The sequence below is a fragment of the Schistocerca cancellata genome, chromosome 2 (genome assembly GCF_023864275.1).
Source record: "Schistocerca cancellata isolate TAMUIC-IGC-003103 chromosome 2, iqSchCanc2.1, whole genome shotgun sequence".
Classification (NCBI taxonomy): Eukaryota; Metazoa; Arthropoda; class Insecta; order Orthoptera; family Acrididae; genus Schistocerca; species Schistocerca cancellata.
Genome location: NC_064627.1, coordinates 420,706,403 through 420,719,287, shown reverse-complemented (window position 1 = coordinate 420,719,287; position 12,885 = coordinate 420,706,403). Strand labels below are relative to the sequence as shown.

General features: G+C 43.5%; 2 protein-coding genes across 3 annotated transcripts in view; one reads left to right on the top strand and one right to left on the bottom strand.

Moving 5' to 3' along the window:
* Positions 1 to 12,200, bottom strand: part of LOC126161875 (mitochondrial carrier protein Rim2) — a 195,877-nt gene extending 183,677 nt beyond the window's left edge. Inside the window, exons 1-2 of the mRNA XM_049918004.1 lie at positions 11,953 to 12,200; positions 11,603 to 11,869 (exon numbers count right to left, since the gene is read on the bottom strand). Of these exons, the coding sequence (XP_049773961.1) occupies positions 11,603 to 11,869; positions 11,953 to 11,993 (308 nt within the window). The 5' untranslated portion in view covers positions 11,994 to 12,200. The remainder of the gene's footprint in view (positions 1 to 11,602; positions 11,870 to 11,952) is intronic.
* Positions 12,201 to 12,283: 83 nt separating this feature from the next.
* LOC126161874 (2-phosphoxylose phosphatase 1) overlaps positions 12,284 to 12,885 on the top strand; it is a 129,254-nt gene continuing 128,652 nt past the window's right edge. The window contains exon 1 of one of the 2 annotated variants that reach the window (XM_049918002.1): positions 12,284 to 12,709. In XM_049918002.1, the coding sequence (XP_049773959.1) occupies positions 12,634 to 12,709 (76 nt within the window). In that variant the 5' untranslated portion in view covers positions 12,284 to 12,633. The remainder of the gene's footprint in view (positions 12,710 to 12,885) is intronic. The other variant, XM_049918003.1, reaches the window with a different exon arrangement.

Sequence of the window (12,885 nt, the reverse complement as noted above, 5' to 3'; positions counted from 1 at the left end):
TAACTACGTGAAATAGGTCAATTTTTTGCAGCTCATATTTATGCTTTCGGCGTAGGGCACCAGTAGACAATCATGATTGTGAATTTCAGTTTCCTGGGCGTCAGCAGAATACTGGCACAAACTATGAATGCGTTTTGCAGCCATACGAATATATGTATGAGCTAGGAGTCCATGAGATTTTATATTATCTCGAGACGAGAATAACGTGTGCCACAAAAGATTGACCTCTATTGTTCGCAGACCTGATTTCAAGAGTATTTCTCTTCCCTTCTCCCAGAAATATAGCATGTCGCAGTACTATTTTCGGAGCCAGAAACAAACTTTGTCCTCTTGTATAAACAGCCTTCAGTGTATGTTAAACTATGACAGATGCGTACACTCAACAGCGGCTGAAATAGTATATGTATCCTGTAGCGCCATTTTCCTGCAGCTATCGCGTCAGATAAACTTGCTGTCCTTTCTCCATTTTCCGTGCGGTCCGTTAATTTCATTTAACATAGTTCAAATATAAGCTGTGCGATAAAATAAAGCCTTTCATTTTGCAACACTACTAACACTCGTACGTAACTCTTGCAGCCAGTTCTTTATCCTGATCATTACCACGCAGGACAGGATTAGTATCTTAAAATTTGAAAATTAATAATGAGACGTGAGCTGACGTTACTGTGGCAATATTTTCTTCTGCAGGATTTGAACAGCAGGACTGAAGTAACTGGGGGACAACTTTTCTGTGAGAGCGAGAAGAATTTTCATTTCTTCAATGTGAGGTGGTAGGGCGACAGCTACTGCGATAATCGATAACGTTCAGACTTACATATTACAAAAATTTATACTTTCAATTCGATGTGCATCAAACAAGCCAATCAGAGAATTCACTGACATTGTTTAATATTTCGTTCAGCTATAGCTTTAAACTCCACGAGAAAAGCTTCAAAGAAAGAATCGATTTCGCTTGTGATTATGAAGGTGATCAGAGCATTCACAAGGAACAATGAGATGGTCGCCTAGAACTAATGATCCGTTCTATATGTTCATAACTTAATTCGTAAGAGATCACTAGAATCAGCCAAAAGAAATTCTCGAATAGAATGAAAGTCCTTTGCTCTTCAATATCTGTCTCGGAAAGCACCGTGACTGTCTTTCACCGTTTTAGACAGGAAACGGTTCGCTGTAAGTTAAATTGCAGGTCACTATGATCTAAAATGTTCTACGTTCACTCGGGCCGCAAGTCTTCGGCGACAGTGATACAGTTTTACCAAGCCGCTGAACTTTCCGCTTATATAATAGCATGCACAAACTGCGTGTCGAGGTGCAGTATTTTACATAAGAAACTGACGTCGCCAAACAACGATACGCATGGCATGGGCTGCTAAACGCATCAACATTGTGAATTACTGCTACGGCGCACACTGTTCCAAGTCGACCGCTGCAAATAAAAGCTGCCGGCTTTCTTGGGTACCATCAAACACCCAGAATCAGAAAAAAATTGAGAGAGTGACAGTCAAGTGTACTGGATGACAATATATTGGGTTGATATGAAGAAACAGTCTACAGGAGGCCTAATGGTTAGTAAGAAAGCAGGAATGGGAGTAACCTAGCCTTCTTTGAACAGCGTAGTGAACACATTGACGTAATGTTAAGATATTTCGAAACCGTGTTTAAACTGTATGACATTTCCAGGGGTATATGTGAACTCTGACCAGAATGTATCAGTTATGAACTGCAGATTAAAATTTAATAAATGCAAAAAGGAGGAAAATTAAGCAGGTGGGAGCAGGATAATTGGAGAGTATCAGAGGTTGCAGAGCGTTTCAGAAAGAGTGTTACGCAACTTTAGACAAACATGGGAAAGGAATACATCATCAGATGAAAGGTAACTTTGTGCGATGAAATAATGAACGATCACATAGATAAAAAGACAAGGTCTGCAAGAGATCCTTAGATGACAAGCTTCTTGTTTCTTTGACAAAACGAGAAGATATTAAAATGCAGCAAATGAAGCAGGCAAAAGAGAATACATACTTGTAAAGTATTCAATTAAAAGGAAACTGAAGACTATCAAGCAGGAATGGCTAGAGGGAGAATATAGGACTGTAGAAACATGCATGATCAACGGAAAGATAGATGCTACCTATAGGAAATTTAGAGAGACCTTTGGAGGAAAAAGAAACAGGCTCATGAACATCAAGAGCTCTGATGACATGCCAGTACTAGGTAAAGATGGGAGCACTATACAGTGGGAACATATAGAACAGGGTGTATATAAGAGGAAACAAATTTGAGGACAATATTATAGAAAGAGAAGAGGTCACAGGTCAAGATGTGATTGGAGTGATACTGTGAGAAGAATTCAACGGAGCACAAAGACCAAAGTCAAAACGACATTCCCTTAGAATTTTAGAGATCCTTTGTAGAGCCAGCCATGGGAAACAACTCCACCTGGTGTGCAAGATATATGAGACAAGTGAAATACCCACAAATTTCAGGAAAAATGTAATAAAAATGGAAAAGTTATAAAGAATCAAAACTGGGTTGGCCAGATAATGTAAAGAAGGCTGAATCTCCTCAACATGAAAACTTACATGTTACTTTTTGATTTATTTCACTGAGTCACTGTCTTAACACAGTAAGTTGGCCGCGGAAGATTTAGGGGAACAAAAACCTCGATATAAGTATCTGTCGGTTATAAGAAACCACCTTCAAGTCTTAAGCAAGGCTATGTGAAATGCTCGCTGCAAACGTCTTTCTAAGAGAATTTAAGGAGTCATCCTCAATACTGCTTTTGCTGAAGGTGCTGCTTTCGCCTTCGAGTACTACCGCGGTGTCAGCCGCAATTTCGTAAGAGAAACCCTTCGCACTGAACATAAGTCCACATTAAGGCAGTTAATTAACTTCGTGTTTAAACGGGATAACACGCGCATAATCTACGATGGTCTGCGTGGCTATTTCATGGTTTAAAGTCATGTATGCTCTCTAGATGTAAGTTTGGCGATCTTACATGGCCTTTTAATCGTACGATGGACCAGCAGTGGCGGTCTTTCCATTGATCATCCGCGAGTGTGGGATTTGGGAACAACAAAACGGTGGGGCTATATGCAGTACCGGCTGAATCCCACGGACTGGAGAAGTGCAAAACGTTGATGGTGATTGAGGTTAAAGGTTTCAAAATTTTTGCCCGCTCCGATATCTATTTTTAAAATTTAGCCATGCTTCTCTAGCTTGCAATGCACAATCAACTTCAAAACTGTCACCTCGGTACTAGAGCAGTGTCAGACTGCAATCCAGAAGGTTCACCACTTACTCCTTTAGCAAAAAGCCAAACTGCAGCGTGGTTCAGATTTGTTCCCACCAGTTATCCTTTATTTCGCAAAGTGCCCAGATGCAATGTGGTTCGGGTTTGAATGTTAAATTCAGTCACCTTATCCGGTTCAGTCAGTCGAGGCAATATTAGGAGATAAAGCATTGTTGATCAAACTTTTGTTTGAAAACAACAGTTCTTGTGCATTAGTAGTCGGCAAATCGGAGGGGAAACATCTGATTAGGAAGCCCTCGCACAAATGTTCACTTACAAGAATTTTCAGGCTTCCTGTAACATAGCCGCTTTGGTATATATGGCTGTGACCTACATAACTGTTACCTCTCGTTCTTCGATTTCCGTTCCGTTCCCCCGACATTCTATTTCCGTTCCGTTCCCCCGACACGAAAGAGTTATTTTTTCACAGACGACAATCCGTTACTCACATCTCACATTATGGGAATATACACGTAGGTGACGAAAGTCATAGGGTAGTGATAGCCACATATACAGATAGCTGTAGTATCGCGTACGCAAGATATAAGAGGTCAGTACATTGGCAGTGCTGTTATTTGTACTCGGGTGATTCGTGTGAAAAGGTTTCCGACGTGACTGGGCACACGACGGGAATTAACAGCATCTGAACGCAGTAGCAGCTAGACGTATGGGGCATTCCATTTCGGAAATCGTCAGGGAATTCAATATTCTGAAATCCCAGTATCAAGAGTGTACCGAGAATACAGAATTTCAGGCATTGCCACTCACCACGGACGACGCAGTCGCCCACGGCCTTCACTTAACGACCGACAGCAGCGGCGCTTGCGTGTAGTGGTCAGCGCTAGCGGCAAGTGACATTGCGTGAAATAACCACAGAAACCAATGTGGGACGTACGACGAACGTAGCCTTGAGGCCAGTGCGGCGAAGCTTGCGTTAATGGGTTATGGCAGCAGACAACCGACTCGGGTCCCTTTGTTAAGAGCACGACATCGCATGCAGCGCCTCTCCTGTGCTCGTGACCATATCGGTTGGAGCCTAGCTGGAAAACTGGGCTGGTCAGTTGTGTCCCGATTTCAGTTCGTAAGAGCTGATGGCAGGGTTCGAATGTGACGCAGACCCCACGAAGCCATGGGCCGAAGTTGTCGACAAGGCACTGTGCAAGCTGGTGGTGGCTCCATAATGGTGTGGGCTGTGTTTACATGGAATGCACAGGTGCCTCTGGTCCACCTGAACCGATCATCAACTGGAAGTGGTTATTTGGGCTAGTTGGAGACTATTTGCCCCCTTTCATGGACTTCGTGTTTCTAAACTACTATGCATCCTTATGGATGACAAATCTAAGGGCTGTCAATTCGACTAAATACCTAGGAATTACAATTACGATCAACTAAAATTGGAAAGACCTCATAGATAATATTGTGGGGAAGGCGAAACAAAGGCTGCGCATTGTTGGCAGCACACTTAGAATATGCGACAAATCCGCTAGAGAGACAGCCTGCATTACACTTGTCCGTCCACTCCTGGAATATTGCTGCGCGGTATGGGTTCCTTACCAGGTAGGATTGACGGAGGACATCGAAGAAGTGCAAAGAAGGGCAGCTCGTTTCGTGTTATCACGCAATAGGGATGAGAGTGTCACTGATAGGATACTCGAGTTGGGGTGGCAGTCGCTGAAACAGGCGGTTTTCTTTGGCGCGTGATCTATTTACGAAATTTCAATCACCAACTTTTCTCTTCCGAATGCGTAAATATTTTGCTGACACCCACGTACGTAGGGAGAAATGATCATCATAATGGCTCTGAGCACTATGGGACTCAACATCTTAGGTCATCAGTCCCCTAGAACTTAGAACTACTTAAACCTAACTTACCTAAGGACATCACACACATCCATGCCTGAGGCCGGATTCGAACCTGCAACCGTAGCAGTCCCGCGGTTCCGGAGATCATCATAGTAAGTGAAATCAGAGCTCAAACGGAAAGATTTAGGTGTTCATTTTTCCCACGCGCCATTCGAGAGTGGAACGGTAGAGAAGTAGTGTGAAAATTGTTCGATGAACCCTCTGCCAGGCACTTAAGTGTGAATTGCAGAGTAATCATGCAGATGTAGATGTAGAGCGTCATGGCAGCGGGACAATTGTTCGCGACTGGGTCGAAGAACATCCTGCACAATTCGAGCGAATCATTTGGCCACCCAGATCGCTCGACATGAATGTCATCGAACTTTATGGGACATAATCGAGGTTTCAATTCGCGCACAGAATACTGCACCGGCAATTATTGGTGGCTACACAGGCAGATTGCTCAGAATTTCTGCAAGCGATTTGCAACTTGTTTAGTCCATGCCACGTGATGTTGCATCACTACGCCGACCAAGAGGAGATCTGACAGGAAATCGGGGGGTATGCCATGACTTTCGTCACCTCAGAGTACTCGTTTTGTCAACTAAATGAATCTCCGTGTTGCTGCTGACTAAAGCATTGAAGGCTATTGCGGTAGATTCAGTACAGGAGTCGACAGTTCTTGTGTCACACAGCGCACTTTTAAATCAGCTTTGAATCATTTTTTGCCACGTTACTTCTGTAACAAGTATTGAGCAATCACTCAATGCCACAGTAACTTCCAGACTGCACTGCCGTTCATCCTGAACAAACGTTGCAGCACAGGGAGGACGGAAACTGTCCAAACACACAACCATCTGGTTGCGCCTGATGTGCGTTAACAGTGCTGTAGTGTAGCGGTGTAGCGTGGGCGGAACCCTTCCCTCCCCCCGTTACACGGGCCGGGCGTAGGTTGCGTTGCGTAACAAGTCTGCCACTGGCAGCAGAGAAGCTGCGGTGCGCTGGACAGCCGGTACGGGACTGGGACACACTGATCCCGAGCGCCCCCTTTGATGTTACAACTCCCGCCTACACAAATCCTCCTGAATGAAGACTATTCAGAAACACCGTCATTAAAATGCAGCCCCAGCTGCACGAGATGGTATTAATCCGCAACTGCTGTTATCAGTTTGATCAAACGGAGATTCTGTGGCAATGTATTGGTTGTCACAAATTCTACCGGCCCCAATGCCATTCTCAAGTGGTCAATTAAGTTATCGCAATAGCAGTGTTGTCGTACATCTTTGAGACTTCGGGAAACTCAACGACGTATGTATGACACATTTATCACATCAAAACAGCTTAGGTCCGAAACAAAAATACTTTCCAACTGAAAATCTACTTGACCAAATGCGTAAGAACAGTCCCGGGCATCCTATGTCGATGGACAAAACTGGATGCAGGCAGGGTACCAAATGAAAGACAAATGCACTGCCAAATGGGTCACGGAATGTTTAAGGTTGGAAAGCGAGGAGCTAATTTGAAAATAAGCTCATTTTTTACAGTATTCACATTTTATCTATTTAATGACAGTTCTCCTTAGAAGTGTTCAAATGTCAATATCCATAAGCACAAGGAAATTTAACTACATCCCAAAATATTCATGTACTATTTTATACTACAACAGATTTTGAGGGATACATAATAGCATATGTACGATTGCAGACACATACCACTAGCATCGACAAAAGTCGGTATAGCCCATATGAAAGCATATGGATTTAACGTCTTACTGACGTTATTAGATACTGAGCACAAGCCTGAATTGGAGGAGGAGGAGGAGGAGGAGGAGGGGGAGGATGAGGAGGGAGGGAGGGGGGGGGAATAGTTCATATCCTTTTTCCAAGTAAATAGCCCGGCAATTTCGTTTGGTGATTGAAGGAAGAAAAATGTCGTCTAACATTTCAACCGCCTTTCTCCCTAATGGGATACCAGTGCTCAAACACCGTGTCACCTCGTTCTCTCGTAAGAATAGCGTTGATACCAAAGGAAATTGAATGAGAATCTTCGATAGAAATCTGGCATAATTATCGTAAAAACCTGTTGCTAAATACGGAGATGAGAGTCCGAAAAAATCTGTTGTCTTCATCGTATGCCTTGCGTAGGTATCTTGAGAGTACAGCATGAGATTAGGGTTCTTACAGTAGACGCAAATTTAACAGGACAGGGGGCCTGGGCGTCCCCCAGAATACTATCCGGGGAGGGAGAGACTCAAATTGCATTTATGATAAATTATAAAGCATAAGTTTCAGCGCAATTATTTATCACCCAGCGTTTTACATTTATGCAGTCTATTATGCAATGTTTCCACTAACCAATCTGACACAGTACCAATCCTTCGACATTTATATATTCCGTTTTAAAAACACAAATGCTGGTAGAAAAATGGCTCTAAGCACTATGGGCCTTAACATCTGAGGTTATCAGTCCCCTAGACTTAGGACTACTTACACCTAACTAACCTAAGGACATCACACACATCCATGCCCGAGGCAGGATTCGAACCTGCTCCGGATTGAAGCGCCTAGAACCACTCTGCCACAGAGGCCGGCAAATGCTGGTAGTGCTTCCACTTTAAATATTGTATATTATGATGTTTAAGAAACTCTTAAAACTAAGAAATCATGAAAGTAATAAATTTCTAAATAGCTCCGAACGGCGCCCCGTATTCCGCAACCTCTACAAGTTCTTCACAGCCGGAAACATTTTTGTTTTCATCGGAAGGTGTAGAGTGATCGATGCAATGTCAACGCTCCTTAATTTATTTCAGGCAAGGTCCCATCGTGGTTTCCTACTGCTGCAAAGCTAATGTCAAACACTGTACACGATAAACTGGATAATACCGCGAGTAGCCTTTCCCGAGATACCACAGAGCGCCCCAATACCTTCACGATCAACATTTCGCAAACACTGGTCTGCCTTCGTAAGATCATTTTAATCCACCAAAATTTCTCACGAACACACCAGTACTTCACGTTTCCTTACTGACCACACTGTGGCGACAGAAGTGTACCAATACCACAGCGATCCCAATAGGCTACTTTGAAACGGGTCCCCCCTGTTGTGAAACGTGTCGTCTACAGAAAACAGTCCAAAATCTAGCGCGCGACACACCTTTCCCTACCAGCGACTCAACCGAGAAAACTTGCAGAATCGCTACTGGCGGAGGCAGGACAGCCGTAGTATGAGGGGAGGGAGCAGATAAGGAGAAGCTTCTACGCACGTGACCTGGCATGGTCTCACGCGACCCCTGAAGATAACGTGGCCGGCCAAATCCGGTTCCGTATCTTCCTCGCCGGACAGCGTCTCCAAAACAGAGGTCAAGTTTTAACTAGAAGGACTACGGGCTCTTCTGCCTGTCTCGCACAACAGCTACTTGCCCATCTGTGAAGCTCTCTTCTAGTGTACCAGCTGCTTCCGCGATCAGTTTCGAGTGATTCAATATAGCTCCCATTCTTAAATATGGCATTCTGACAACAGCCGGAGGAGCAAAGACACTGTGTTCGAACTCTCTCAGCAACCGGTCGCAACCTCGACTTTCGAGTCGCGTACTGCCGTAGGCTCTTGTTTCGAATGGCACCGTCTCAATTCCCTTGTTATGCTGTTTTTACAAAGCACACTGACAGCACAAACGTAGGCACGACTACGTCAATCCTAACACAGACCATGCCGCGGCGGAGAATTTACTCGTTCCTGTAATTGTTGCTCTGAGAAAGGTCATAGTACCCCTACGTCGCAACTAACATTGGCGACCAATAAACTGGATGTGGAAATATATCCGCTGCTTGCAGAAATCCTCATCCTTTGAATTCTGTCTATACAACGCCTGAGTAATGTGGGTGAAATTCTAATATCGCCGCACATCTTGCGATTGTCGATAAACTGTCTCTGTCTCTGTCTCTCTCTCTCTCTCTCAGCGTATAGTAATGTCGTCCTATACTTCTACTTATTGCCGTGGTATCTCTGCTTGGGTCTTAAATGTGGGAAATTTGTTTTAGAGACCTTAAAATGCCATTTTAGCAAGAGAAAAGTTCAAAAGTGTAAATGACGTTTTACTATAGTGATGGTCCAAAAACTGAGAGGGGGGGGGGGATTTGAACATATAGATGGAAAAAGTCAAATCACAACTTATTTTTCGGTCACATGGCACCGCTGGCTTGCAAACGTGGATAACTTTTTCCGTTCAATTGCAAAGGATTTTTCCATTGGCACCGTTTCTTTGCTATGCGCAAGTCTTCCTTTCTAAATGCGTCAAAGTGAAAACCGAAGACAGTGTGCAGGGTGTACGACGGTACGGTGAAATAAAGTGAAGAGGTCAACACCCCTACATGACGGGCGTATTAACATGAGATTCCTCCGAGACAGATGCCGCCTCAGCATGTCCATTAACGTACTGACTGTATTTGAAAGTGTCTACAATAACTCAAAAGTGGAGCTGACCCTAATTCTAAGCTCGTAACTCCAACGCCGATTTTGTATCCACACTGCTTAATTCCTTATTTGTGACTATGTCCACCTGACTGACGACGTACTGAAATGATACAATCAGCGAATTTGTCTTTACCTAAACAATTTCAACACTCCAATACAAAAAAAAGTACAGCTGGAAGCTTTCCGTTCTTATGTGAAGTTTTAAAAGTTAAAATTTTAAGACACGTTAACACTGTTCTCGTCTTGCTATGAAAAATATCACAACTACAAATTCTCATAACCTGTTGTATCATTTTTCGGTATCCTATAGCGAGTCACATGTACGCTCATGCTGCCCATACTGCATTAACAAAACTGAGGCATTGTTCACATGCTTATTATACTGAAAGTATGCATCATCAAAATTACATGCCAGTACCACGGCAGGATGTGTGATTACTAAACAACAACAATAACACATACAGAAGGTCCAGTGGCGGATGTTTATATATACATACTCCTGCTCCAACACTGGGGATACTATCTGGTTACCATATTAATGCCTTTTGCCTCCCTTGGCCGTTATCGAAACACGCGCTGACGTTACAATAAACGAACACATCCCACTGTGATTAAAGACGGTAGTGCATATAGTATCAGGTGGTTCTGAGTGAGCTCGTGAAATATCACGAGAAAACTCACGATAAGCCGACCGAAGCGCCCTCACTCCCAGAAGCAACAATATTATGGTCGGCTAATAGACTCAACGAAAAAAATGATCGAATGGCATTTACTGGCCGGGATATCCCCTTCGGGGTTCGGCCGCCGGATTACAAGTCCTTTTAGTTGACGACACTTCGGCGGCTTGCATGTCAATGATGAGGGACACACAACACCCAGTCCCCTGCCGGGAATCGAATCCTGCAGGCGTGGTAAGCAGTGACGCTACCGCTGCGCTACGGAGGCAGGCATAAACCCAATGATAGGGTATAGAAAACACAGTTGCGAAGATGAAAGAAACTAATTCTGCGCACAATGTGTCAGACCCGGCGTTTAAGATTTTATACCGAACTGACAAGAGTGCAGTCACAGAAAGCTTAATAAGTCAGGACACGATTAACTATCAACATAAGTACTACAAATACAATATTTTACTGCCAATCCGCAAAAATGGTGTCACTATGTAGCGGACAGCCGAGATGGTCGTCCACACACAACTAAAACCAATCTGAACACTAATTTGCTGCTTCCCTCCCGCCCTGACACACACACACACACACACACACACACACACACACACACACACAGACAGAGAGAGAGAGAGAGAGAGAGAGAGATGTGGGGGTTTCCACTTACAGTTGATGTCCATTTGCAAAAAAATTCAAAACGCAAACGAACTGCGTCTGACAAATTTTGATACAAATGACGTGATACAGCTGAACCACACAATGTGGATTTATTTGTTTGCTTATTGCTAAATGTCAACACTGTCAGTTTTTCTGTGTTATGGCACAAAGTGTTATCAATGCTTACGAATAGGGTAAACCAATCACCTAAATATTCAATGCAACAGATCGCATAAATATCAATGTAGGCAAACTATCAATACAACACTACTAAGCTATCGTGTGCATTTTGCCATTCGTAATAAGCACGTCAAACGACGGAGACTCACGAACCATCAAAGAAAAATGCAACACGAAATTGAGATAAGAAGTGTAACCACTGTACTGTTTAGCCTACAATAGAAACAATCTGAATCCACAAGGATTTATACACAGATGAACTCGTCCCGAACAAATTTCATCATTTCATGAAATTCAGATACACTCATGAAACGTCTGTCATCCATCAGAGAAGAAAAGTCTGGCAGAAGAGGTATGCCTTTATGATTGGGGTCTTCCTTATGATAATCTACTGACGAGCAAGAAATGATTAACGCCCCCTCTCTCTAATTTAAGTCAAACATTCAGCAGTGCAGAACTAAATAGAACTGTTGCTGGATATACTGAAACATACCTCAGACACTGAATTAGTCCCATGGCCTGTGCTCCAGGCACCGGTCCACATGGTGCAATTGCAAGCACCTGTGTCGTCGAAAATCTAACGAAGGGGGTGTTGAAATTTCGCCTCTGGATTGTGCGGCACGTAACATGACCATTAGAAGCTGCAATCTTCGGCAAGCATACATCCTGATGCAGATGGCTACCGAAGGAAGAAGACTGCATTCGTGTCTTCACTACCTCGAGTGGACATGTTACGATGGCGCCCACTGTCCCCGCCACCCTGCAGAAAACAACAAACCATTTTGTTTTCAACATATTTCGATCATAACAACCAACACAAACAAATACGGGTACGCTGCTTACCCGCCGGCGACGAGGTGAATTACTGTATCTCTCTGAGTCATTGAACGTAAACTACGTTATCGTAATTGAACACTACATGCACTGGGTTCTTTCGAAGTATCACACGCGTTCCCGCCTACCACTGAAACACAACTAACCACAACGCAATCGCTTCCCGGCGAAGGCATCGATTGCTACTGCCGGACCATGCCTTGTTCACGTGCTCACTCAGCTTCTATTGGTCGCCCGGCAGCGCCTCCGCCTCTCGCATCGCTATTGGTCCCGTGTGCCGCTCCCTTCCCCCTCTAAAAGCAGAATACTTATGTTTACAGCGATCTTCTGCTGTCACTGCAGTGTAGACATCTAGTGACGGAATGTGGAACCGCGCGCATCTGTGCAAGAAAGAGCTGTCAATATCGCCGGCGGTATTCACAATACAGTCTGATGCGGAAGGTGTATAAAGTTATTTCTCCAAATATGTGACTGTGTCGTTTAGAGAGATGTTTTTACGGAAAGTTAGTGAAGCTGTGACTCTGTGGCGAAAAATGTTTCATTAAATCTCAGACCCAAGTTTTGAAAAACGTCGATAGTTAGAAACCAGGGATTCTGTTCACGGTCTAGCGAAAAATTAGTCGCTTAGACGTTATTGTTAAACCAAATGTCTGCCTTTCTAGATTATTTTCTTGACTAACAGATTTAATAATGAAGCTATCTTCGCAACATCGTGCACTGTATTGTTACTTAATTCTGAGTATATGGATATTCTTGTTGATTGCTGGTAAGATGTATGCACCTATTTCGTTTTCCCCTAATTTTCCTATTTATTATTAGTCCATATAGAGTGATGCAATAAACATTGGCTGATGTGTATAAATATGCAAATGTTGTTGTGTACCGCACAGAAAATGCACAAATAATAGCTGTGGCACCAAGATAGTAGTATTAATTTTAGCG